Genomic DNA, 27704 nt, shown 5'->3' with positions numbered 1-27704 from the left:
AAATTAATACTCTAATCAATTTCAATATCTCAAATGATTTGAATATTCTGATTGATTTGGGAATTTGAATAATCTTTATCGTTGGACTGCAGTCTGGACTATTGAATATCCTGGTTGGGGCTGAAGAAAGAAGTTACATGGGATGGGCTATATTTCGAAATAATTGTCGAAGAGATTTCTCTCTCCCAAAATCAATGGAATCGGCTTCAAATCTGATCAAGAGTTTTTCTTTAAGAAGAAATGCGTGTCGGAAAAATAGCTATATTTGTTACTTTTCCGAAACTGACCCCAATACAACTGCTAGCAGTCTTTCTACAAACCAAAAACCTAACCGGAAGGAGGAACCAAGAAAACAAGAACAAAATCCAAAAGTCAAACTACCAAGCACTAAACATTCCTCCTCCTCAACATCCACGACCTCACACCTGCCATGATTGACATTCAATCATCATCACCTCTCCCAAGCAACTCATTTAATGCTGAACATCAATCGCAAAGAAGTGCACCTCAGACTTGCTATTTCCTTGGTTATAGTTACCAGCCTTGAAGTAGCTCTTTGGGCTATCCAATTGATAAGTGTCCAATGTCTTTGCTGCACCCCCATTAATAGCCACACTCAACTTGCCTCCCTCATAAGCAATTTCATAAGAAAACTTAGATCCAACAGCCACACTACCAACTTGGGTAACAATTTCATTACCACCATCTCTGGTTTGTTCAACACCCATCGAAATAACTCCCTTGGAGTTATAAAACAATTCACAAACAGGCTTGGAAGAAACACTATCATCGATATGGATTTGACCAATAACCGTTCCATGTGAAGAATCATCAGCGGCAATTACTTGAAGAGTAGCACTGAGTTTATTGCTTGCAGAACTTGGACTCCAGGAACTAGGACTAGCTTCGCGAAGCTCAGTGCGGCAATGCTTGGAGTTGGCGGTGGTGACACAACCGGTTGATACGCCGCCCGGTACCTTCATGACAATTGATCCGTCGGTGTTGGTGTAGAAATAATCTTTCGATGCGTATCCGCTGCACCCGGCGAGCTTGGAGCCGGTAACGGAATCAGGATGTCCTTGGGTACCGCTGGGGAGTTGGAGAGTCCATTTTGAGAGATCGATGTTCCCGCCCGGAGCGCAGGTCGGCTTCAAATTGCCGGAGGAGAGACCGGTGCCAAGAGCTGCAGAGGTAGAAGTGGCTGTTGCAGATGTTGCTTTGGTAGTAGACTTTTGAGCTGGGGCAGCAATGGCGAGGCCGAGGAAGGGGAGGAGAACGAGGAGTTGGGGAATGGTGAATTTGGAAGACATTTTGATGATAGGTTTTAGATGGTTTTTGATATAGAGAATGGTAAGATTAATCAAGAAATAGATACTAGATTTAATAAGAGTATGAAGGAAATAATGAAGTTAAAAGAGAGCGAATTGTTATTGAATGACGATATAGAAATTCTCCCTCAAAACTCATATATATAATCTCCAAAACATCAACTACACACATATATTTTCTGCACCCCAATAACTTCATACTTCCATAATCCACCAAAACCTACCACAAAATCCACCAAACCCCAACTATAGAAATCTTCTTAGTTAACTCCATCATGAAAAACAAGGGTTGAAAATCATCAGTACGAGAAGCAATTTATTCCACATAACCATACATGAAAAATTGCCCGTTAATACGAATACTCAAATCCCATAAGGATTTAAGGTTCTATCTCACCCCAGCAGATTTGCTGACATCACAACCACGCTCGCCTAATTTTTTAGTCACCGTTGTACGAAGGATCAGGAGCCGGGGATTATTTTGTTAGTAAGTGGGTGTGGGTAAGCGCTTTGTTTGGGGAGGGATGTTGGGAGATTGTGATTGGATGAGAGGATGGAGGAATGGAGTGTGGATGCGAGGAATGATTTCTTTGGGATTGAGGGAGGTTGAAATAGGGGAGATGAGAGATGTGGAATTGGATGGTCTATCTTTGGGTGGGTAAGCGATGCGGGAGGAACCGTGGATGGGGAGATGATGTATATGGGTGCGTTTGGTGCGAGGGCTACGAATTGCTACGAGTTGCTAGGTGAGTTCTTGATTGGGTTAGAGTTGAGTTGTGTTGAGTTGTACATGATTGATTGGGTAATCGGGGTAGGTTTTGTGTTGCTTTTATTGAGATCAGAAGTGGTGGGAGGTGGCGGAAGATGATCGATTGAACTTACTCATCTCAAGTACCTAGGTCTGCCAATTTGTTGAATGCAGAGTGTCTTTGAAGACATGAAGGACTGATCATACATGGTCGGATGTCCAAGTTTAATGTCATGATTCCAGAAAGTTTTGGAGAACTTATATCGCCGTCAATTAAGAATTTGGAAACCGGCATTGTTGTTGTGTAAATATAAATGGAATGGCGCTTTTTTGGATAAAAATCAGAGAATGTACTCCACATATAAGTGATGACATGAATTCATCCATGAATATATTAAATGAGAGCGAGGAAGCCTCACAACTTTCAGTCTCGCAATATAGATCAAACTGTGATGTTAGTCTAGATCAGGTAAGCAGCGCCCATTCCAAGGCGAACTCACTTAACTTTGGAATGGCCAAATCGCTGAATCCGGAGAGTTGAATTCCCAATAGAATTGGAAAGTAACAGAAGTATGCCATCATACCAGGGCAAGTTACAGTTACATGCGCTTTACCGTTTATCTGCCTACAAACAGGGTCTTTGGATGATGAGCTCAAATATCCAACTCTTACTCCGTAGGCAGTTGTTATACGTATTAACCAATCTACAATCGACCTCGAACTTCTCATTCGGCTTTGTGAAGTTTGAACGCGCTTATCTGAAAAACCAACTCGGTGACAATAGGTTGAAATTCAGCCGCGGCGTTTGATTTTTTTCTCATATGGCCCATTGGGTAGTCTAGACAAAGGTCATATGATTTCGCATACATATCGCGATACTGCGCCCCCGGTTGCCTGATATTCCAACACCAACGCGTCTCCCGATATCCGTTTTCTAGGTAGTATGCTGCAATCGCGAGTTTGTCATAGATATATAAGTTTGATGAAATTTCTCTATGGTTGGATCTTTTCATAGATATATAAGTTTGATGAAACTCCTCTATGGTTGGATCTTTTCATAGATAAAGGACATAAATCGACTTACTCGACATACCAACTTAATAATACTCCAAACACACTTCATCAATATGGGGTAAGTCATAATGTATCTTCCCTCACGGCTGCTCTCTCTCTATCGACTCTGCCCTGAATGTATCACTAACACATTGCACGGCTCAGCTACACACACTACTAGGAGATCAAAGAGCAAACCACATGGTCCAAAATCTGGCCTCACTAATTTCCGACGCCAACCTCATCATCAAGACCCTCAAAAAAAGCGCCCCTCTCCTCGACGAAACAGATGGCTACCACCTCCCCACCATCGAACACGGCATTTTCATAACGGACAAGACGAGCATGAAGATTTCAAATTGACCCAATACAAAAGCGTTGGCTTCAATTTTTGTAAAACCGCAAGGAAGGAATATGATGCTGTTGTCGCGACTATTCTTATGCGTGCGAAAGTGTTGGCAGGGGATGGGTTTAGTCTATTGTGCGTTTATTTTTCAGTGAGGGCTGTGTTGTGAAGAATGCTAACGTTTAGATAGCTCTGACGGTGATTGGGATGACGAGTGGCAACGCACTTTGAAGGATTATGTCAAATTATGGCCAATTGAGGAGAAGCCTACTGGAAATATTTTTGACCCCGAATAGGAGTATTGATGAGGAAATTTACGAAGAGAAAACTGAATGATCTTAATGAAATTTCTATTACATGCTGAGATTTTAATAACAAGAGAATAATGTTAATCTTACCACGAAACAATTTTCAGGTCAACCTCGATTGACACTGTCCCGCAAGTTGAAGAAAAATTCAGGGTATGCTAGAAAAGTGTCGTCCACGATAGCAAATTCATGCAGTGACATTACGTTTACTTAGAGATTTGAGGTGAATTAGGTTATGTTTATCGGTATGGCGGAATAGATCATATCTCACCAATCAACCTAAATCCTAGGTGAAAATGGAAATTTTGGAAAGCCGCCTAGAGCCGAGAAATTGCTATTTACCGATGCAGGCAAGAATGATCATTAATTTTAATCAAATCGATACATCTCTTACGAGCGCTCAAATTTGAGACTCAAATTTTCCCACGCTGGCTAAGTACAGATCATGTTACACTGGTTCAAATTGACTCGCTAAAAGACCATCGACTCAGTTCCATGAACACGATTTCCAAAAGAGTTGCATAAAGTTTATATATTGTACTATTCAAGCGACAATGGAAAGGAAGTCCAATGATTATTATTGAACAGCCGCAACGGAATCCACCGCCATACGTATTTGATCTTCGAGGTGACTCTGGTCAGTGGTTTTCTGTCATTTTATCGCAACTAGTAGACTTGCCTCGCATTCCCTTCAAAGCTTCATTAGCTGTAGAGTAATTCTCCAAGGCATCCAGAATCATTCTGATGCCCTCGTGTAATTGAAACAACAATTTATCGGTTCTCCTTCTGAGTCCATCTTCGAAAGAACTAGCTTGCTTAATTGCAAGAGTCTTGTGGCAAAGCATAATCATTGAGTAACTTGCTTGCATACTGCAGCAGGCAAATATTGGCATCATGCGGGGTAGTTTCGTTTTTCTAGTGCTGTTCCAATAGGAAGCATTTCTCGGATCGAAAGGCCGTGGCAATGGCAAAGCACGAAAAGATTGGGCGATGTTGAATGCGGATTGCATGCATACCTTTGAGGAAAATCGTACACTGAATGGTAGGATCGGAGAGTCGAAAACAGAAATATCATCAGGTATTGGGGAGTTTAGAATACCGGGGCTGAGCGTCAAAGTGGCTGTGGCCTGCTGTAGGTTATTGCTACAACCGCAGGCGGTACCTGGATTTTGCCCAACAGAAGGGGTGGAAGACAAATCACAATGCTTCTTCGTGAAGACTGGCATATCGGAGAATGCACAATATCGATGAATCTTAATCCTCGCGCTTCATGGATGATTAGCTATTACCTCACTGAAAAGAAAACACCCAAGGACGTACCTATTCAGCTTGATACGTGTCATCATCCGCAGACTTTTTGCAACGACGCTCTCTGATGGTTCCATATCATCCACGTTTCCATAGGTCCACTTTTCTGCATTCTGAACCAGCGGCTCAATGGTTCTTTCTAACCCTGCCATTGTCTCCCAGAGTTTCAGATCATGAGATTCTGATTTCAAAGATGATTCGAGATCAATCACGAATTGTGTTGCTGTGGCAATCACTCTTTGTGCCTCAAGAAAAACATCCCAAGCCTGGATTCTATGCGCTTAGTCTGCTGTAGTTTTGGAAATCAAAATGGGCATTTGCACTTACATCCGAATCAGATCCAAAGGTTGGAAGTGGCGTCGTGAATCTCGGATCGGTGAGGAGAATAGAGGGCGCCTATATAGCCTTGGTCAAAACATGAAGGAACAAGCGCTTGAAGAGTAATAAATACCATGCAACTAAGTATAGAACCTTGACAAACGCAGACGTACTTTCCAGAAGTTAGCGTTGGAGCTGAAGGTAGATGTAAACCGCAGCTTGTAATCATACCGTCATCCACCATACTCGTCTATCTGATTCAGCATATACATAATCCTCTTTATCCTTTGAATGCAATCCCAAGTCCATGGCAGATACCAAAGCCTGTCCACACCTCTTGCGCATCTTCGAGATATTCCCTCGTTGGGAATATTCATAAGTACATAGTAGCAGCAATGCGATTGTACTCTCCGCCTCCAACCTTACTCGCGGGTGGATTTGTGTGCGATATATCTGCATCTCTTGGGCGCTTAGAGCCTCCCCAGGGTCCACTATAGACTCTATCATCTCATTCTCAATCTCAACGCTATCAATCGCCAACTGAGCGAAGACTTGCGCTTGATTTCGACGTAGTAGAACAGATTCTGTAGATGTGGGGCTTGGATCATCAGGATGTGGAATTAGTGCAAGAAGTGCGGAGATCGCAAGGCTCATCGGGGAAGCAGATTGAAATTGTGGATTGCTTCTGCTATGAAAGAGGATATCGTTTGGTCCTTGTACCCCGGTTTCCAATTTATCAACTGCTTGGTTGATCGAAGGGGGTGGAAGAACAGGGAAATACGGATGGATGTAAACATAATATGCGCTCAAACTACAGTGTCAAAATTTGGTCAGTCATGTTACTCAATGTTTCTACCTAGTGACAGAACTTACATGTCCTCATCGTTAGCATATGTTCTTACTACAGGTATACCTGTCTCCATTTGAAAGGGACCTTCTAGCACATTTTGTGGTAAGAATTCGTCGTTTAATATTGAAGGTTCTTGATTCCCTTGTATGTTTGGGTCAAATGCGAAGTCCATATCAAAGTCCAGTTGTTCGTCTCTTTGGAGAAGACCGGCACCAGGGGTGGCCAATGAAACCACCGGGGCTGGACCAGTAACTAATGACAGGTCAGAACAATGTTTGGCAAATATTCGAATACTTACGGAGCTCATTTGGTGGCGATTGTTCTATACGACCTTCGCTATTGGTGTTCTTCTTGCGTCTTCTTGCACCACCTCTCTTGCTCGGTGTATAGACGCAATCACAACCTCGATTGGCACACTGATGACATTAAAACTAGTGTATTTTCAACATTATAAAGAATCACTTACATTTGCACATGGGGTTTTACCATTGCATCGAGTGCGTGCAGCACGACTGGCATTACGTTGGTAAACATCTTCCAAAGATACCAGTGAAAAATAACGTTACCATTCTAGACATGCCACTTTTACAGGAGGTGCCAAAAATTTCCTGGTGGCGGGTTTCCTGTGCTGTGGTGGGTTTGTGGTGGTGGGTATCATATTACATGTTAGTTTCCGCAAATGCTCGCTCAAACTGCAGGGGTCTTCGGGTACGGGAAAGAGTCTGAATACTGATGAATGAGATGGATGGTGTAGAAGTCCCGGCGTGGTGGTAGTCTTGTCGTACTCCCGTCCGTATAAATTGTTCAGATGGAGAAGAAGATCTTCAAACTTTGGATGAACACAATTTGTCGACGATGATAGTGATGAAGGGGGTTTCATAAAAATTGTATCATACGATACAAATCATGGTGGATCCGTGCGCGCGTGCTTACTCATCAACAAAAATATGGGATCTTGACTCGAGCTTGACTCGAGCTTGAGTATAATTTTGAGAAAGTGACAACCTTCCTTGCCTGCGTAATCTTACTCAAAACCTTATTTCGAACCAAACCACCACCCACTTCAATGATATAGATAACTACGATACATCCGTTGGAGTATCCTTATCATCCATGGCAACGACAAAATCTTCAATATCTCCAGAACAGGGCGACCCCAAGTATGAAAAGTTCAGTGTTACTTGATGGCTCGCTATCTATATGCTCCGTATACCGCCATGCTCACTGTGTTAACGTTACATTATTCACCGACAGATACCTTCAATGATTGATCCACAATTCCGGAATTCATGACCTGAACGGAATCTTGACTGCGCATCAATGATGTGAATTTCCCGGCCCCTTGGTTTACCCCGCGCCCACCGGGCATGATACCCCCATCTATGTGTCTTAATAATGATAAGATATCCAACGTATAAATATATGCAATGGATTCTCATCAAGAAGTACCACTGTTCATGATTGTCTTCAAAATGCGTCTTTCAAAAGTTGCTACATTGCTTTTCCTCGCCCGTTCGACTGCTCAGGCTCGATCGTATGTTAGTACCCTGCCACAAAATGCTCAAGGACTCTTCAATGAATCTATGGACTATCTGGATCGGGCATACGACGACAATGCTGGCTATCTTTATGAAATGAGTGGATCTGCTGCTTTGAGACACGATACTAGAAGCTCAGCATGGTACGCCATTGGACTTTTGGCAAGGAACCAAGGTTCGGATGTATCCGAAGCCGAGAAGATAATCTCCAATGTTATTGATGGTCAGTTCAAGGACCCTGAAGCGCAGTGGTGAGTTTAGTTGTATCCAGTGGTGTGAGGCAGCGACTGAAAACTCTAGGTATGGGGACTATCAGATAGAACCAGAGGAACCAGAAGTGGGAAGCTCGTATTATGAGCCAAATATATACAATTCATGGGATCCAAACTGGCGTGGCTTCATAGGAACAGCCTTTATTGTTGGTCTTGAGGAGTTTGGTTCCCTAATCTCGCCAAATGTGACTAGTCTGATGCTGGAATCATTGTACAATTCGACCATAGGTGACAGTTATCGTGTCGGTGGAGTAGATGGCGATAATTTGTATCCTGCTTATACCAATCCTGTAAGTGCATCGCCCAGCCTATGATGCATACTCTTTATTAATCAACTACTAGTCGATAATGAGAGCTTTTGTTTCCGGATGGACCGGTCGTCGGTTGAACGACAGTAATATGACAACCGCCGGCGAGAATTATGCCCAACAAATCGTTGACTTGTTTGATCGAGCCAACACACTTTCGGAATTCAACAGTGGCACTTACACTGGCGTATCTTTGTTCGCTATGAGTTTGTGGGCTAAGTACTTGCCTGAAGATTCTGTGATGAAACAAAGAGGTGCTTCGATGATTCAGTATACTTGGGAAGCAGTATCTAATCTGTGGCATCCTCAACTTCTGAATGTTGCTGGCCCTTGGGATCGTTCATACGGTTTTGATATGACGAGATATTTGAGCCTTCTGGCACTCCACATCTGGAACGCTGTAGGGAAGTCCAAGTCTTCAATCATCGACAAGCCTTATATTATGTCACATAATGCCGATTTTGCTTACGGTCCATTATTCGCAATATTGTCCGAGTTCCACAATAGCTTAATACCAGCAAATGTGACGGATGCCCTTGTAAATTTCAAAGGGGAGCACACATTTACTTCTTCAACCTATTCACCGCCGTTCGACTACTATCCTCGCAATATTACAGCTTGGCTTGCAAACAACATTAGCATTGGCGCTGAAACATTCAACGAAAATGTTGTTGGTGGACCTGCTAAGAATCAAGGCACCTTCAACCCCGCTCTTATGCAATGGAATACTGGCAATGGAATTGGCTGGCTCACGCTCTATGCAACAGAAATGCATGTGATTGCCGAAGCTGGTAGTGGTTCGTTGAATTTGACTTATCCGGAAGGAAATGAAACCTCGATATTTACCTTTTTGGTTTCACCATTTGCCGCGAAGAGGACTATTTCAAGCATCGAAGATATACAAGGACTGGGTTTGAACGTGTCTGGTACAATTGACATGAATTATACCTTGTCTTACGCAGGAGAGTATGGCGGCACAGATGCCACTATTAATGATTTTGAGTATTGGAATGTAACCTTCTCAATGCCAACTGGCTCGACCGAAGTACCCCACATTCTTCTCGAGGTTGATCTTTGGTAAGAGAAGCATTCGAGGTGTGTATATATGTATATAGTCAGACTCAATACTTCAAGATGCGCCATCTGATCCTATTCACGAACTTTGCTCATTATTGAACATCAAAGCATGAATAATGGGTTTAAATTAAGCACGTTGGCACTTGAAAGCATAAACGAGAGAATTATGATAAATAGGAAGTCGCATGGAATATCATCATACATTGTCATCGGTTCATTGTTATTATTGCTAATCACATAGCATAGATACACTGATTCGATGTCCTATGACGAACTTCCCAGCTCCATCAGCTGAAAAGAGATACCAGGATTGTTGATATTTCAGACCCCACGATCGGAACAATGGGAAAGTGAGTACGTTCCAAAAGTCGGCATATCACCATGCATTTTACTTCCAATTATTGAATAACATGTCAGCTTTTATGCATGTTTTGTTTCATTTTACTTAGCCGTGGTTGAAACTATTGGGTCAAGATTGCGCGAGTGCTTGTAGCGCTTACCTCCAGTGATTCTCTGATAGCGTATCATCATGTGCCAGGTGGATAGCATGCAACTATCGTTGCGCGCTCAGCTTTTATATACATTGGCAGACATGGTCTCTGTAAATAGAGCACAATATCCTTTCAATAATAACAAGACATTCAAAGAGAAAGACCATTGCTGCATCATTTCAACCTCATGGAAGCTATCGGTGGCATCGCAAGTGTTACAGGGGTGGTAGGATTCATCGGACAAATCGCAGGCGGCTGTAAAGTCGTCAAAGAAATCATCGGCGACATCAAAAACGCACCTAAAGACATCATAAGGCTTGCGGGGTGTATTAAAAGCATCGAAGAGAGCTCGAATGAAGTTCTACGCCAGCATAAACAACTAAAGACTCATTATGGAATACAAGATATACCTGCGGCTGGAGCACATTTGCTTGAAGCCATTAAATCTGTCGAAAACAAGCTCTCGTCATCCGCGAAAATCTTTGGCAATTCAACGACGGGCTCCAAGAATAAGCGGAAGCAGTTCTGGCATCGACTCAAATATGCTGCGAACAAAGAAGAGATTAAAGAATTGATGCAGTGGGTGGATAGCACCACACAACAAGTTACGCTGGTTCAACAAAATTTGTCAAGGTATGTAAAGAAATCCGCACTACCTAGTAGTTATATTTACTGACCTCTTAAGAATTATTCAACTCGAACAAAGTGACTTATTGAAGGAGATAGGTACCAACATTACAACGGTTCCGCATGTCATTCATGATTCGAGAGATGCAATCATAACAGCGCAGCAAAAGCAAACAGAAACACTTCGCTCGGAGATGCAGAAAAGTCAGAGTCACTTAGTACAGATGATGTCAACGACTATAGCTACCAAAGCATTGGAGGATGTTCGTGAGGATTTGTTACTGAGTTTAAAAGGAGCCATGGAGGAATGCATCCAAGCACAACGTTTAGATGTTGGACCCCAAGTCCAGTTTCTTGTTGGCAAGTGTTTGCAGCGCGATTTGCCAGTACATTCAGCCAAACTTGCAGAACAACGAGGGAGTGATGTGTCTCTGTCTCTTTCAAGTCCATCTCCACGCAGTGTCACGCCGACATCTTACCATGCTTCATCAACACCCGATAAGATGAAGCGGAGGAAGAAAGGAAAGAACCTCATTTTGTCAACATTCTACAATTACAGGTTCCTCGGAATTGATGTCTCCATCTCGGTCTCATCATATTCCAATGATCAATATCAATTCTCAAGGTCATCTTCGGGCTCACGCGATCTATCTTCGACTTCAGTATCTATTTTCCTCAAGATACCCTGGGCCAGAAGGGGTCTCGATCTGCGATATGAGATGCCTAGCGTACCTTATTCTCGCGAAAGTTTCATTTCCCTTAGACCGTATTACATACACGCAAAGGGTAGTGAATTTCATAAAGCAGCCATAGAATTTGACGTCGAGACAGCGCGAAGCTTGATTGAACAAGGAAGAGCTTCTCCGCTGGATGAAATTGAGGGACGACGCAATTTACTAAAATTAACTGGCATACCTATAATTTATTATCGCAGAACATCTTTTTTTCAATGGATAAAATTTATTCTTGGATACCAGGTTGATAGATATATCGATACTAGGGATCTCAAATGGTTCTTTTATCTAGCTTCTCGATATAAAATAAGTCGAATGTATGAGATATTGCCTCTAATTTTGGAATGTTCGCAGGATTGCTTTCTGCAGGATCCGGACATAACGTTTTCGCTATGGCATATAGATCGTCCGTCGCCAGAATATAGCAGGTTAATGATGCCTTTCAGGAATTATGACCAATTAATTGACTGGGATTGTCACGAGTTCCCAAGCCATCCCGGTCTCTATCTTGAAAACAGTCGTCAACTTTTTGAGAATCCTCAAGGAGATGGATTAGATGATGCACTAGATAGAGGATGTCGATACCGCTTAATATCTGACCGGGAACGTAGGGAAACAATTTTTGGAGGATTTCAAAATAAGTCATCTGTGGTATCGATTCTGGAATTCATAAACCATTACAGTGGGTCAAGAACCAGGGAAGAAGTTATCTTCTGCTGCAGCAATCGGCTTGAGATACTGATTAATAAAGGTCTTAACTTAAATAGAGACGAAACTTTTCAAACGCAGCCGAGTGCCCTAAATCTCAATGTGGTTCCATATCATTACTCTACAGTTGATTATGCAATTCAAACTGGAGCTTGGAGGCATCTATTCGAAATGCTCGTCCAGACAGGGTGGAATGAAAGAAAGATTCAAGAGCTTTATGATGAAGAGATATTCTTAGGGATTCCCGCCTTGATGGAAGGTTTACAATACCACACGATAGAGAACGCACGGGAAGAATTCCTGCAGCGGCTGCTTCACGGTTGTGCTTGCTCTTGCTTTGATATCGAAAGACTGTCGATAGAACTAGCTACAGATCGATACGGTATTTCTGAGGCTATCGCAAATGCCCGTCTCCAATATTCAGAGAAAATGAACATACCGGGGTCGTGGGCAGAAGAAGAGGTTGCCAGCGAATCGATTTCCGAGAAAGACCTTATTATGCCATGGTGCTTAAGTATCCTTTCTTTCACAGAAACGCATTCGCGTTATCACACGTGCATTCACTATGGCCAATACCACACAAAATGCCACGTTCCTCGAAAGGAATGGTTATCAAATTATGATGATATGCAGCTCGTCGATATGGTGGAAGATATGGAAAGCGACGAGGATATGGAAAGCAACGAGGATATGGAAAGCAACGAGGATATGGAAAACAACGAGGATGGTGACCAGCGCTAGTTGAGAGTAATAAGAGCCTTTTCCTTTAGCTTAGAATTGCACGAAGGCCCTGTTCACACTTTCGTTTATTTGACTTCGTCAATCAATTTAAAGTAGCATCACTAGGAGCGACCGCCAATACCTCGAGTATCATTTACAAACCATAGGTTGGAGGATAGTAGGAGTGTAAAATAGATTTTTGATTCTTTTCATAGTACTAAGATGTTAGAGAGTTGTTTGAGACCATACTCTCACGAGGTTCTAATAACATTGGCATCTAACCAATCTTATACCTGTAGCTGTTTTGATCCTACGCCTGCTGCTGCTCTCATGCAATCAGCAAACAAACTGTTTTAAAGCCTGAGCTGCAGTTTGATATTTATGGATTGAAATCATACTGAGTGGATTCACTTCCAAAAATAATTGCCATGCACATTCCAACACATCCTGTGGCAGTGTAAGGATCACGTGATTGTAATTCGGTGAATGCAGCAAGCCAAATCTCACTGCGTATGGTACCTACTTAGCGTAGGATTGCGGTGATAATAATAAATAGGTGGTCTCTTCTTACCAAGTCCTCTTCTCCTTCTTCTCGTTTTACAAGCCTTTGGTACCTTTTCGTTTTTTTACTCGAGATACACTCAACCTCGGTAGTGATCAACTCCATTTTCCTAAACTGCAACACTTCGCCATGCATCGCGCACTTCTCCTCCCCGAAATTGTGGCAACAATTCTGGAGACAAATAGGTCAATCCCTGGCTTCCTTCATACTTGCCTCTTTGTCTCCAAAATCTTCTCAGAAGAAGCATCTAGAATCCTGTGGTACTCATGCGGAGCTTACTGCTTTGCTGAACAGGGGACGCCAAATATTAAACATCTCGCTCAAATAGCTATTCAAAATACCGAGAGAGCGCAATACTACGCCGATTTTGTACACGTGCTTGAATTTTCGGAAGAAGAAAGTGATGAAGAAGATGGGAAGGATGAGGGTCGTAATGAGGCGTATCTCGATGAAGCAAGATGGCATAAGGAACTCACTTCCTTGCAATTTCCTCAATTGAAAGACTTCAGCCTTCACGAATCCAGTAACGCAACTGAATTGAATACGGGAGAGTTTATCAGTCACTACGCGCAACCAAACATAGAGAGTTTCACGGTGTACCAAGGAAGCCGCATTTCCGACGCTTTGTTTGACAAACTAACACAATCTTGCCCAAGACTAAAATCTCTCCATCTCAGCAAAATAAGCTCAAGTAATCTATCCAAAGATGGACTCGTTCGATTTTTGAACAGAGCGGATAAACTTACTGCCCTCGTCATCCAAACTGGGGTCTACGATAGTTGGTCCTACGAGGCATTTGAAGCCATAGCCAAGCTTCCAAATCTGACCTACATTGAGATTCCTGATATTCAGAACAATTGGATGGACTCCGTCAGTCGCGCCAGCCCTTCTACTCCTTTGTTTCCAAAATTGGACGTCCACTTGAGTACCGGCATTTCCGAGCGTGATTTAGAATGCTTGGCTCAACATGTCCCCAAATTAGAGGATCTATCTATAACTTTACAAAATCTGCCTCCGTCACTGAGTATCCTCGCATCTGCATCGAATTTCTCATATCTTACGAATCTGAAAGTCGAATTTGGACCACGGAATCGAATCAGCGGCAGCGATCTTCTAATTCTTGCAAGAAACTGCCCTTTACTCTCTTCTCTTTCGCTTGGAGTAGTTGACGATGACGTGTTCTCTCCACCAGGTCCTGCATACCGTCCTTCCACTACCGGTATTACTGATGATGTTATTGACGAGGTCGCTCAAGCATTAGGAGACAGTATCATCTCTTTGAGTATCATTTTTGACCGCTCCGATTTGCTTACGTGGAGCTCCATTCTTTCTCTCGCTCGATATTGTTACAATCTAGGAGATTTGACAATATCCTGCAACTTTGATTGGCAAGAGGCTATGAGTGGCACGGTCGAACACACTTTTCCTGCTCTCGAACATCTGGATTTTATTTTCGATTCCTATCTAAGGGCATCGCAGGTTCAATATTTCGACCAGGCAGCGGTCCAAAGCTGCGCACAGAAAATGTTTAAATTGGCGCCAAAACTATCGTTGTTCTGGATTGATGGTGCAAATGAAGTCGACAATAGCTGGGAGACTGCTGTTCAGAAGATTTATTACGATTTAAGTACATGGCAGTGATGTAAAAAGGATTCTTTGCACAGTACATTCCTGTGGATTGCAAAGAACCCTTGCGCCGCGCTCATGTCTACAGAGATATCCGGCTAGTCATTTGAAAGACTGGCAGCCAATAGTTGCGGCTGAGTAGTGGAACCAATTTGAACAGTCGATGAGGTGACTACTCAAGTGTTGTAATGCTTGATAGCAGAAATGTTAGATCGATCATGTCCGGAGAAGAAGAAATCGCGACAACTTATGTATATGTGGTCAGATCAGATGCCAACGTAGATTTTTCAGAGCTTAGCTAGTAATACTATGAACAAAGAGGCTGATATATTTCCATCTCTTACACTTTTCTACAGGAGTTTTTATGTCAGACATGCAACAGTGAGGGTGTAAATTCGTGAGATGATGAGAGGCTTGAATTTGAGTATAGCTTTTCAACCATCGTTTCAAACTCCTTGAGACTTTGCAAATATTCATTCTATACTAAGTATTCGATTGTATATTTTATCGAACATCAATCGTCGTTCGGATTAATCATGGTCTTCTGCACTTTGAAGATTCACGGCCGTTAGATTATTTTTTCAAATAGATATCTGTGAGAACCCAGCCCCAATGGATCCCCTTAGTTCCTGTTTATCAACAAATCTCTCCATACTCGCCGTTTATAGATAGTTAGCGCTTCAAAATTACATCGAAATACCGTTGATTAAACTGCTCGAAAACAGAAGACATAAATATGAGCTTTACCAGACCCGTGGCGTAATCCCACAAGAATTTTTCAAATCCGACCAAAAGCTTCCCACAGGCGTTGAACACTTGTGGAATAGATTTATAGCAACACTTCTACTTCATACTCAGCATGACAAGGATATTAAGGGTGCAAATGAGCTCCTTTAAGTATTGATGCTATCTGTAAAAACAATTTTCTAGTAAAACCAACCCTAGCCAACCAGTATGCAATTTCTCTCCATTTAAACGAAACAACCCTCCAATGCCAAAATTCTTCCGAAGAAGACACAACAGAAACGAAATCGAATAAGACACTCCGCGAACTTCATCCCCAGCTTTGAAAGACAATCTAACTGTCAAATATGACAAATTGAACCGTTATCTAAGGATTCTTTGCCTTCCAGGTGTCAAGCGATGATTGGCAAACAGTGACGGCAGTCAAGTGACCTTGGTCAACAGTTCCTCCAAGTTGAGTGCATGCGGTATTAGCTGCCTTGCGGTTCTTGACGCATCTATTCTCACTCGTTAGTCACAAAACTTATAACATCCCTCCTAGAACCCTCGAGAAGAAAACTCGGAAATACATACGCTTGATACCCGTTAACACACTTAGTCTTGATCTGGGTTCTCTTCGTCTTATCCTTCGATTTAGTGAAATCGGTAAGCGAAGTCGAGGGACAAGCAGTTTGTCCCTTGTGGGCGGCAGTAGTGGCGTCTGCCATCTTTTTCTTGAGATCATTGTATTTCTTTGTGGCGGCATCGTCTTTGGTCTTGTCGCCTGTCATGACGGGTCTTGGCTCGTTACATGTTTGGCCATCGCGACCGAAGAGTTGGGTAGGGTCTGATTCTATGGTAGAGATCTCAGCGGGAGATGAGGTAGGGGCCGCGGAGACGATGGCGGGGAGGAAAAGGAGAAGCGCGGAGGCGACGATTGGAGAGAGCTTCATTTTGATTGTAGTTTAAGGAACGAAAGATAAACTTGATGATAGTGTTTTGAATTGAGAGTAAAGACTGAAGCGAAGAGAATGCTGTGTATGAAAGTTATGTTATAGCAAAGATATTTGAGGGTATTTATATTATCTGTGTCATAAGGAGAGCCATGGAGATCTACAGCTTAGCACTTACAAACCTCACTTAGTTGTCAGTAGGAACTTCCTTCACGAATGTGCCTCAAAGCCAAGAATGAAGGACGTATGTATGTCAATAAGCATAAAATTCGAGTGTTACATTGTTCTCCCAAAGAAATGAATCTGACTGATCCTCCGAGGAATGCCCCGCATAGCCACCAAGCCGAGATAATCACTTACGGCACTTAATGGGAGTTTCAGACTTTAAGATACGAGGTATCTGCAGGACTTCCTTGCTTTATAGTGATGAATAGATGCACGTAGATTCTCAACGACCGTGAATATTAGCAAGGGAGAACTCAGTGAGCAGGATATCCAGAGCTTCCTCCCACCCGGATCTTAACACAACCTGATAGAACTACATCAATGACATTCAAATATTGGTACAGAGGCTCAAATTTAGAATAGATGGAATAGCTTCGACTTCAAGTTTAAATCTTACTGTCGGATTAGAGACAGACTATTCGATAATATTCCTATGGCAACTTGCGCAACAATTCCGTCTCCAGTTGACAGCGGGTCTCTTTGGCTGAGTAGACGGCGAGGTAGGAGATGATCCCAATTCTATTTAAAGGTTTGTTGTAAAGATCAAGATCAAATTGAGTCATTAATGCGTTGCGATGCTGTCAGTATCGATTGGAATATGTATGTCATCGAATGAATGCAGATCTCTGCACACGTGAGCTCAATGAACATCCGATCTTCCTTCCCCTTGCAGAAGAGACTTCAAAATTTCTGCCGAGTTCCGAAATCATACTGAGATTATAAATCCTGTGTGAGAAATTAAATTTCAGAAAGCTACAACTTCACTTATGACCGTCATACCATCTGTTTTCGTTAGGTGTACAATAACAGGCTTACCGGTGATGTAACGTTCGTGTGAGAGGACCCCATAAATACGATAAGCTTATATAAATAGCCCTACAGTACAGTCAGCCCGAGCCTCAACCCTGAATTAATAAGGATCCGAAGGATTTTCATAGAATGAAAGGAGGAATGAACAAAAAAGAAAGTTTATTTAAAGGTTAAAGGTTTAAAACAATTTACCGGTCGGAGTTAGGACGTGAATGAGGGTTTCGGTTGTGTATTGAGAACGTGAGGGGCACTTTTTTTCAATGATGAAAACCAACAGAAAGATTTCGAATTGAAAGTTTCATAGAAAATCCTAAAAATCATTGTTCTATTGCTGGAATTCCTCGAAGAAGTGCTTGAAGTTTATTCGGGCCTAAATTCTAGTGTGTGTATGACCTTTTCAAACGTGTCAAAAATTCTCAACTGCGTTCGTCATTCTTCAATTTACATTTCCCCAATTTTGAATCTCGGTGCCCAAAATTCGACATCTCGTCGGAGGAAATATTAGAGTTGTTAAAGAGTATACCTGAGAAAGTCGTGCAGATATTCAATGCATGGAAAAAACCAGGGCATAGGCTCGGAGACCTTTAATGCGTCAGTGAAGATCTCATAATATATGTAGATTAGCCATTGGGATACCTAGTACCAAGACGTGTGAGCGTATTCAAATTCTTACTAATCTTGAGCCTGCCTTATATAAATCTCTTTCAGGTGTCCCTTGAGCTCAAGTATCAGATGTAATCTCAGAAGTACCAATAAGGTAGACACAGTGAGAATCATAGTGAATGATCTTGTATCAGATTCTCTGCAGTGTATTCTAGCGAGGTCGCTAAGTTAGTAGCTTTCTTTGATTTGAGAATTTCTGAACATGATTTTACCTGTGTAGATTAGATACATATGATAACAAGAACCTTTGAACACAGAGGGTATAAAGTAAGTCCCTTCTATTTCTACTCTCGACTCAAGTAAATAAAGAATTTTCCGTTTCTCTTCTCAAACACCTCACAACGTTGGATTTTATCGCTCTCAGCTATCGCTGTTTATATTTGCGTGTTTTGGATAACAGAATTTGTACTGGTTTAAGTACAAATAGTAGAAATGAAATAGATCTTCACTTTTTACCCGATAATGAGTGAATGCGCATAGAAAACTGGAAGGAATGATCAGGCTCACAGGTTCTTTGGAGACTTGTCTGTCATATAGTAACCCTGCCAGATTTTCTTGTCTAGGTCGATGTTTCCCGAGCAGAACTTACATTAAATTACTATTGGCGTATCAATATGACAAGAATTCATGCAGTCGGCGATTGGCAAATAAATTGATGGTAATAAGCTTAGCTATTTGTATCTGTAAATTACCAAATTGTAAACATGACGCGTTCTTCTTTGAACACTTCTAGACTGTTGTAACATCAGCAATATATGAAATAGACATAGTGTCACATACAGATAGTACCGTTTAGATATTTGATATCCATACCTGACGAATGCTCAGCTTATAATATGCCTTGCATCATTGTCATATTTTTGCACGATTATCAGAACCCAGGTCGACATCCACCAGATAGTCATTATAGTTCTATTTTCAAGACCGAACACACTCTCAGTTTTAGCCTGTCGCCTGCGCCACTCCTCTGATTCATCAACGCTTGTGTTACTGGCATCCGGAACTTGAAACTGTGGGCGTCGGTTCTCGCTGTTCATCCTTTCTGTTCTAAAACTTGGACTCGGAGGATTAAATCTTTGATGACAGATTGGTGAGTATTATTTACTTGTTGTTGTGTGCGCAGTTTATCTTGTAACACAGAAATCGTACGTTCATGAGCGTTGTTTTCAAGTTCCAAGCCCTCGACACGCGACTCTAATTGTTTTATTCTGTGATAAGGTGACTCATATCGATTAGAGTCTTCGAAGACGAGTCGGGGAGTAGGTGGTGTGGTGCTGGGACTGTCTGATTCGAGTCTTTGCTGATTACTGAGTCGAACTTGGCCTGGCGTAGAAGACGGTTGATATTGGATTTTGGTTCGAGGTTGCTGTGAAATTTCTTGATTCAAGGATACATTCCAAGTAGAGCCTGGATGTTGTTGTGCCGAGTGTAGCTGGGTAACAGAAGGTCTAGGAACTACGGGTCTAGGTTGTGGTTTTCGGAATCTTTGTGGGGCAGTTCTTTTTGCAGCTTCGAGGGCTTCTCGTCTGTATTTGACGCCATCTGTGAGCCTTGCTTCAACTCCTGCTTCAGCCAACCTTTCTTCCACTCTATTGGCATGTATAGTCGACTTCGCATGCCACTCAATGTTCGAAACATCACAATTTTGATAATGCACCTTGTACAGTCGTCCTTTACAGTCGTGACATCTGACCTGGAGTAGATCGTTCTCGTAAACAAGCTCGTATTGATCATCGGGATATTTTCCCCTCAATTCTTGCAGACCTTGAGTAAGCCAAGGGAGATTGGCAACCTGAAAATGTTAGTAGTTGAATCAATGGCTCTATAAGTACATACCTCCTGTGCAATCTTTTCAGCATTTGACTGAGTCTCGTTCGAAACAACAGTCTGAAGGCTTCGCGAACCTGATTCTACTCGATGGCTAATAGATGATGGAACAGCAGCCAACAATCTTGAGCTGGCCTGGTTCTCTTCACCAACATCTGATCGCTCTATGCCACGAGAACTGTCCTTGTTATTGGATGTACGCCGCCGTTTGTTACTTTGTATTGCCGTGGAAGATTCAAGAATTTTGGTATTCGTTGGGAAGAAAAAGCGCGTGGCATCTGGTTCAACTTCACTCATGGAGACAAATTCACGACTTGTTATACTGTTTGGTGCCGCGACGCTCGTTTCAAACACTACTTGATTTGCCCCGGATATACCTGAGCTCAGTAGGTCATCACATGACTCGCCCGATCTACAGCTTTCCGTCTCATAGTCCGGGATCAAAATATAACTTTGCTCTACCGTTGCCGGCAAATTTCTTCCAGAAGGCGTATTCTTTGGAGGTATCTTCACCAGAATGTTGGCCTATTTTTTTCAGAAAATGTTCAGTAAGGATCACAAGATGTGATTTTGCTAACCTCAATCATATGATTCAAAATCCTTTTGACAAGTTCTTCCTTTTGTAATTGGGCAGATGATAGTGCTTTGGGAGACCATCGGTGTCGAAGACGATAACATGAAATGATGACTTGTGGACACAAACCTTCTTTAGAAGCATTGGCTCGATGAAAGCGTATCATACTTGCAATGCATCTTGATACTCTCTTGTATAATGGAGAGTCAGTGTCCAAAGGACTAGCCATGGCTTCGGCTCTCAAAAGAAATTTTCAATGCACAGCTTTTGCACTCTTTCTGAAGAAATTGAACAGTCAGAACTTAAGAAGTATGTTCACTCGCGTAAGTCTGACTGATAGGAGAGAGCGACGATATCCGGCATTGGCATCTATGCAGTTGTTCAGGTCGCAACACGTCTAATCAGGAACGTGTCGGAGTGCGGATATGTGGAGACCTCCAGGGCTTGTCTTGTTAGTGGAAAATGAGCCACATCACGAGATTATGTAATCAAGCCACGGGAGTGGCGCGTGCTTCGAGTGCAATTTCAGCACTTTCAACTGTCGACGTTGGTTAAAAGTTGGAATTTTGGAGCCATGTCAATGAAACTATGCGTATTCAAAGCTACAATGACGAGACGATATACTATTTGAATCTTACTCATTGCTACACTGATATGTTGCATAAGTCCATCGAGGCAAAAAAGATCATTTTTGTCCATCGACACGACAAGCAGATCTAAGGGTCTTTGAGATAGTGGTGGCTACTTCGCGTCCATTCATTGACTTTATTCAAATACGGCATAACTTCATTCCTCTTTCTATTTCATCACACTCTCCATCCATGGATATACTGCTGAATTGGCCATCGGGTAACCCATGTGTAAGGCACCAGGAAAGAAACTAACAGTGTTAACGAACAACCACCGGTCTTGCAGATGAATTTATAACTTACCGAGCTTCTTTTGGTGTTCCATGTTCAAACAGCAGTTGCGAATCCTCGATCGGCATCAGTCCGTCCAAAGTACCCTATCAGATGAGCTGTCAGTCACGACGTATATAACATATATACAATCAGAAGCCTACATTTATAAGCAACAGTCTTGTCGAAGGCTTATCAATTACTCCGCTTTCAAGTAGTGAGAATTTCTTTTGGACGTTTTTCCTGAATTCTTCTATAGAGTTATACCCGTGCTTTAATGCCATAGCTGGACCAAGTCTAGGAGATGTCAGACTGCACTTCTCCAAACTCCTGGAAATAGAAAACTTACTGGAAAGGATACTCATGTCCTTCGGCTTTTTCAAGCCAATCTTTACCGAAGAAGTAATGAACAGCAGCGCCTTGTGCAACAACTCCTCTCAATTGATCTTTATGCGTATGGGCCAGTCTGACGGCATAATACCCTCCAGCACTTAGACCCCATACCATCACTTGGCTCATATCAAATCTGTCTCCTGATTTCATCCACTCCAAAATACTTGTCCACAATCTATCGGGAGCTGAAGGATCACTTGGATCAGAGGGGCAGTCAGCTGTCCCTGGAATCTCAGCAATTACACATGCCCAACCGCGACTGATAAACTCATCGCTTCGAACTGTGTTGTCCGGTCGATATCCATCGAGTCCAGTCAAGAGAAGAACCACGGGCACTCTCGAATTTTCAGTAGCTGGCGGGTATCTCACATAAATTGGTATCGAGAGTTCATCTTGCTCTTCCGCATGCTTATGTTCAACTGAAACCTCTTCTACTGGGCAGTCCCATTTCGTGGCAGCTTTCATATACACCTCTTTTTGGGCTTCCCACGCTTTCCACTTGACTTGGGAACTTATCTTCGGAAATTTGCCGATGTATGGAAATCGTGCGATTCGATATACACAAGCGGCTCGCAAATAGAGCTCTGATGCTGAAGCTTGATCGCCAGAAGCCATTAACTTATCTCCTTGAGCAGTAAGCTTTTCAGCGATTGGAAAGAAAGCTTCAGTGAACGCATCACCATATCCATCATTTATATTGTTCTGAGAATTGTCAATCATCGAAAAGTGGAAACGAGTGGGGAAAGCTCACAGTAATTAGATGCTCAAAGATGGGTTCGAAATCTTCGAATTTTCCGTCATGGAAAGGATACACACTTTTTGTGCACTATGAAATGTAAGCATTCATGCCGCAACCATACCAATCTTAGGAAGTATCTACGGGGAATTTCCATTTTGTCTCCCACAATGCCTTGACACCCTCATGATGAGGGAGCTTCGCCTCAAATTTGTCACCCAACGTCCACGTTCTTCCATTGCCAAGTTCCGTTGCTTGAGGTGGCATCTTTATCGTTTTCGAGTTTGATGTTACTTGAGTTCAAGAGCTATCAAGATTTCAGTCTGTCTACCTTTTATGTTTCAAGCAACATCAAGCCCGAATCAGTAAAGTAGTCGGCCAATAATAGGGGGAACAGTGTTCGGACCCTGTGGGGAAGTCCGTGCTCTTGTTGGCCATTCAAAATCTCCCTTGATCTGCACAAGGTTTCAGCTGAGCTAGCTGAGCCAATACATCATAAAATCCGAGATGATTTGCATGAAGAGTGGAGATGGGCTCGAGATCTCTTGCAGTTCGACATTTGCCAGATCATGGTGAGGCTGAACAACACAACAATGATAGCCATAGATATGGTTCACCGAGTTTACTTTACAACACATTGTATGCCACAACGAAATGTTTCCATTTATCGAGCTCCCTGTCCTTGCATTTTGAACCTATCTTTGTTCGTATTTAGGGACATTAGAAGTTGAAGTGTTTAGAAAAGAAGCAAAAACTTTCCAAGAAGTTGGATTGAAAGACAAGATATTAGTTTAAACACGTGACCACGAGGACGTCATATCTCCCGCATCTATACCACATCGGTGAATTGAATCATGCAAATGTTTCCACCTCTGATTCTGATGCTAATAAACCGGTGGCCAACTGTGGGAGATTACCCTAACACTGGCTTCCACGCTTTTGTGCACCCCAAGCCCCATTCAGAGCGCCCCATTCAGAGCCAGTGACTTCACAGGAGAACCAACGTGAAGTAACAATGCCCTTAATATACGCCCGGATATTCGCCTTAGAAATTCTCTATTTGGCGATTTATCAGCAAAAGTCGAAAATTGGATCATTAAGATTCGCAATTTGAGATGGACGTAACCTAATGATGCGCTGGAGATTGTGACGGGATGGTGTAACCGTCATGTTGAGAGACTCCAGATTCATTGCTACGACTGCGATTGGCTTTTAAGGTTTGATATTGCATCAAAATCAAGTACAATACGGCATCTCGATAGCAATATTCATGCTCAAAATGTTGCAGACAGGGGAATGTCTCTTGCAGAGATGATGAGTCGCGATTCGCAGCGATATATTGTCTATTTCTAGAATTTGGGAGGACTCGCAAAGTCTTGGATGGCTAGAAGCTCAATAATTTTTAGTGAAATTTTCTCATTCGCACAGGTGAATGCTCAGGTTGAGACTCCTTTTCTATTGTCATGTTTGTGCATAAACTATTGCCCAGGTAATTCTCCAAGTACTAAACGACGAAAGGCGAGGCGTCGAGGCCAATATGTTCGCCCTGCAAATCCTTGCGTACATCTGTTAAATTCATCAAAATAGCCACGAATGTGGTCTCGACTTCTTACATTGACTCCTGCCATCTGTTATCATGCATATCTCTCAAGCCATCGCATCAAATGGCCCTTTCAGCATCTCAGCATAAGCCTTATAAAAGATATCAGGATTCTTCCACATCTGTCTCATGTACTCATTTCTCTCCTCCATCGTCTCCGGTGTCACAACTCTTCGTTCTCCTTGTGCTCGAGCACCCGCTACTAACAAGGCTGTTTTGGGTTGTCGAATTCCTGTGAATTCGGCGAAAATCTTCGTTAAGGCTTCTGTGGAGAGATCGCTGCCGGCGTCGGGGATGAGCCGTTGGAGATGGTAGCAATCCTCCCTATAAAATATTAGAAAGTCACCAAAAAGCTGGGGAGGTAGTATCAACATACATAGCTTGATTAGCACCTTGACCTAAATGGGGACTTGTGGGATGTGCAGCATCACCAATGAGAACACATCTTCCATCATACCATTGTTCGGCCTTCAAGCCTGGTCGATCGAAGATTCCATATTTAAGTAATCTTCCCGCAGTTTTGATCAGTTCTGGAATTGGCTCAGCCCAATCTTCGAATTGACTCAAGAGCTCTGCTCTTCGATTCTCAAGCTCTTCGGGTGTTGAAAGACGCCATGTTTCTTTTTCTTCTTCACTTTGTCGCTGCGTAAATGCCCATGATGAGTGAGTCGGAGAGATGGGGTAATGGATCAAATGAGCGGAGGGACCGAAGATATTCAGGAGAGTGTTTTGAAGAGATGGTGGCGTGGGAGAAAATCCATTGGTCTGGGCAATGTTAGTATCAACACTATTAAAGCACGGTGTAACAAACCTGTATTAATCCCGTATATGTAGCTTCGGGCTCATTATATCCTTTACGTTTAAGCAATATCTCTCTCGAGGCAGCTTTAATACCATCACACCCAATGAGAAACGACCCTTCAATCCTCTCACCAGCTTCTGAAATCGCTGCCACGCTGGTCTCACTCTCTTCAATCTTGGCCAGTTTCCATCCCGAGTGAAACTCGATACCCGCATCCACGACGGCCTTTTCAAGAGCTAGATTGAACGTGCTTCTTTTAGTTCCACAAGCCGGCTGACCATATATTTCCTTCAGCGATCTGAGCAAATCGCCGCCCCCAAGAACTTCACCGGTATGAGTCTTATCCCATGAGTATTCTCCCCATGGCGCATTATCAGTTACTGTCGTAGCAAGACCGACCAAGTTGAGTACTTTGAGACTATGATGTGATTAGCCCTCATTCGATATAGATTGTGTATGAAAAACATACCCGTTGGGCTGTAGAAACAGAGATCCCCCCGCATCTCCCAATACTTTAACTTTTTCCACGACAATCGGAGTATATCCTTTCTTCTGAAGTAGAATTGCGATCACTGGACCTGCAATGCCACAGCCAACGATGATGACTTTTTTCGAATTTTCTTGAGACATGTTGATGTATTAATGAACACTGGGAGTATGGTACAGAATGTGAACGAACGTCTACTTCAAATTGAATGCCAATAGTCATTTATATAAACATCTTTCATTTCGAAGCCCCCTCTTCCGTTCTAGGAAATTCCAGAAGATGGAGACCGGAATGTCCACGGACCAAGGAGCACAATTGCCTGATGACTGGACCGGTCGCAACCATGATACCTATAGCCGACCAGCCAAGTCTAATTGGTCAGTCTTCGAGGCATAAAGCTGTACCTCGCATTCGAAGGAATAGTATGTTTCTTGTTATGGTATGTAATACGTTGTGCCCGCAACACTATGTTATTCACAACACGTCATTGGAGCCACAAACGCAGTCTGACATGCGAAGACTCATATTTCCATTGGTTGTTGAAAGATTTCACGTGAATGCTTTGCAAGAGATTTTTAAGGGTCCAATAGACTATTGCATACAGCTGACGTGCAATACACGGGTTTTGGGTGGTCTTCAGATGGCAAAAGTTTCGTAGTCCGAACGAAAGCGAATGCAAAGATACTCCGGTCCGGATAATAGATAATCAAAGCTTACTTTTCTCCTTTATTTAATGGAGTAGATCCACTCATGCAACTCCACATACAAACAAAAGTTCGGACGAGAATATGAAGGAACAAAAATCCAGAAAGACAGTCTAAAGTATCAAAAGTATTCTAGATGATTGCCCAGGTGACTCTTGATCGCTTCCATTGCAGTAATGGATCAGGATGCAAAAGAACAAAAGATATCGACGTCGGCATGATTCGAACATGCGCCCCCGAAAGGAATTGATTTCTAGTCAATCACGTTAACCACTCCGTCACGACGCCTTATTGATATATCATTGAGGTCCACATTCTAAACTATATTCACATTGCAAAACACAAACGAAACCACATACTCCCAGCCCCTACAATTCTCACCCACATAACAACTAGGTATTTCAACTCATAAAATCATAAAATGAACGAACTTCACAAATAAATCATCACAGAGATCCAATATCTAAACAACATTGCTTCCAATTAATCGATCCTTATCACACACTCCGTATTCGGAATCTGTAGCATACCATTCCCCAACCCCTTCATCTCATCGCCTAATAACCATTCTATAAATGCCTAATCTGATTTAACCCAATGTACACTATCTAGATACCCTTCCCCTTGTTTTCGCGAGCATAATCTCCAGAACGTCATTCCGCGATTTGTTTATCGTGTACTCGGTGTCGTTTTGAATGAATGCCGACCTCAATTTAGCGAGTGTACATTATACCAAAAACCATTAAAAATCACTTATTTCAAAATTCTATATCAATTTAAATAGAAAGAATGAAAATATAAGATTTTACAATTAGCTAGATATTTAATCAAATTCTATATTCATTTTTTCAAAAATTAAATAATCTTATTTCAATTTTGAATTATTCAAGAAATAAAAGAATCAATAGTATAGAAATAAAACTTACTAATTTTCAGGCTTTAATTCCTTAAAATTAAAACCTAAAATATCGATTTTTGAATTTGATTTTTTTGGATTATTATTTCTTCAATATTATATTTGAAGATCTGAAATCTTGATATATAATATATTCATAGATTCTGATTTTATTAAAAAAGAAATGAAAAAAAAATTATATTTATTCTTTTGATATTGAATTTTGAAAATGCTGAATAACTACGAATTTGGTAGAAAAATTCGTTTAAATTTGAGGTCGGCATTCATTCAAAACAATACCGAGTATGTTGAGCTTCTATGTAATCTTCAATTATTTATTAAACATTCAGGATTTATTCGGAAATCGAGGTTTTCCGGGCTATTTGGAAATTTACTTGGTGGTGTAGTGTAGTGTAGTGTCAATCGGTATAGATGAAGTTGGTTGACCCAGATACTCGTGCACAATGAAGCGTTGTGTCTTGTTCGAGAGA

At 42.1% G+C, this 27704-nt stretch overlaps 10 protein-coding genes across 10 annotated transcripts; 4 read left to right on the top strand and 6 right to left on the bottom strand.

Annotated features, from left to right (window-relative positions):
* Positions 1–473: 473 nt before the first annotated feature.
* Positions 474–1310, bottom strand: EAE98_000276 (uncharacterized protein; the record flags this gene model as incomplete). The annotated part of the gene is made up of 1 exon (XM_038947894.1): positions 474–1310. One exon carries the CDS (start codon positions 1308–1310, stop codon positions 474–476), a length of 837 nt encoding a protein of 278 aa, XP_038815571.1.
* A 1893-nt stretch (positions 1311–3203) lies between these two features.
* Positions 3204–3771, top strand: EAE98_000275 (uncharacterized protein; the record flags this gene model as incomplete). Its single annotated transcript, XM_038947893.1, has 3 exons — positions 3204–3208; positions 3311–3610; positions 3666–3771. The coding sequence occupies 3 exons, from the start codon at positions 3204–3206 to the stop codon at positions 3769–3771; spliced, it is 411 nt and encodes a 136-aa protein (XP_038815570.1).
* A 589-nt stretch (positions 3772–4360) lies between these two features.
* EAE98_000274 (uncharacterized protein) lies at positions 4361–6917 on the bottom strand (the record flags this gene model as incomplete). The annotated part of the gene is made up of 10 exons (XM_038947892.1): positions 4361–4404; positions 4463–5049; positions 5104–5357; positions 5419–5487; positions 5543–5581; positions 5641–6220; positions 6283–6511; positions 6558–6675; positions 6726–6771; positions 6826–6917. The coding sequence occupies 10 exons, from the start codon at positions 6915–6917 to the stop codon at positions 4361–4363; spliced, it is 2058 nt and encodes a 685-aa protein (XP_038815569.1).
* Positions 6918–7434: 517 nt separating this feature from the next.
* Positions 7435–9458, top strand: EAE98_000273 (uncharacterized protein; the record flags this gene model as incomplete). The annotated part of the gene is made up of 3 exons (XM_038947891.1): positions 7435–8048; positions 8098–8359; positions 8412–9458. The coding sequence occupies exons 1-3, from the start codon at positions 7687–7689 to the stop codon at positions 9456–9458; spliced, it is 1671 nt and encodes a 556-aa protein (XP_038815568.1). The 5' UTR covers positions 7435–7686.
* A 674-nt stretch (positions 9459–10132) lies between these two features.
* EAE98_000272 (uncharacterized protein) lies at positions 10133–12755 on the top strand (the record flags this gene model as incomplete). The annotated part of the gene is made up of 2 exons (XM_038947890.1): positions 10133–10578; positions 10631–12755. 2 exons carry the CDS (start codon positions 10133–10135, stop codon positions 12753–12755), a joined length of 2571 nt encoding a protein of 856 aa, XP_038815567.1.
* Positions 12756–13425: 670 nt separating this feature from the next.
* EAE98_000271 (uncharacterized protein) lies at positions 13426–14937 on the top strand (the record flags this gene model as incomplete). The annotated part of the gene is made up of 1 exon (XM_038947889.1): positions 13426–14937. One exon carries the CDS (start codon positions 13426–13428, stop codon positions 14935–14937), a length of 1512 nt encoding a protein of 503 aa, XP_038815566.1.
* Positions 14938–16033: 1096 nt separating this feature from the next.
* On the bottom strand, positions 16034–16598 carry EAE98_000270 (uncharacterized protein; the record flags this gene model as incomplete). Its single annotated transcript, XM_038947888.1, has 2 exons — positions 16034–16163; positions 16240–16598. The coding sequence occupies 2 exons, from the start codon at positions 16596–16598 to the stop codon at positions 16034–16036; spliced, it is 489 nt and encodes a 162-aa protein (XP_038815565.1).
* A 2731-nt stretch (positions 16599–19329) lies between these two features.
* Positions 19330–20926, bottom strand: EAE98_000269 (uncharacterized protein; the record flags this gene model as incomplete). Its single annotated transcript, XM_038947887.1, has 3 exons — positions 19330–20088; positions 20133–20648; positions 20702–20926. The coding sequence occupies 3 exons, from the start codon at positions 20924–20926 to the stop codon at positions 19330–19332; spliced, it is 1500 nt and encodes a 499-aa protein (XP_038815564.1).
* Positions 20927–21495: 569 nt separating this feature from the next.
* EAE98_000268 (uncharacterized protein) lies at positions 21496–22992 on the bottom strand (the record flags this gene model as incomplete). Its single annotated transcript, XM_038947886.1, has 6 exons — positions 21496–21577; positions 21630–21703; positions 21761–21893; positions 21946–22691; positions 22741–22815; positions 22870–22992. 6 exons carry the CDS (start codon positions 22990–22992, stop codon positions 21496–21498), a joined length of 1233 nt encoding a protein of 410 aa, XP_038815563.1.
* Positions 22993–24164: 1172 nt separating this feature from the next.
* On the bottom strand, positions 24165–25883 carry EAE98_000267 (uncharacterized protein). The gene is made up of 4 exons (XM_038947885.1): positions 25597–25883; positions 25137–25545; positions 24702–25090; positions 24165–24649 (listed from the first exon to the last, which is right to left on the bottom strand). The coding sequence occupies exons 1-4, from the start codon at positions 25755–25757 to the stop codon at positions 24373–24375; spliced, it is 1236 nt and encodes a 411-aa protein (XP_038815562.1). The 5' UTR covers positions 25758–25883; the 3' UTR covers positions 24165–24372.
* Between the last annotated feature and the right edge of the window lie 1821 nt (positions 25884–27704).

Source organism: Botrytis deweyae (genome assembly GCF_014898535.1).
Source record: "Botrytis deweyae strain B1 chromosome Unknown BDEW_001, whole genome shotgun sequence".
Lineage (NCBI taxonomy): Eukaryota > Fungi > Ascomycota > Leotiomycetes > Helotiales > Sclerotiniaceae > Botrytis > Botrytis deweyae.
Note: the sequence above shows the minus strand (reverse complement) of the source record. Positions and strands in the feature narration are given on the sequence as shown.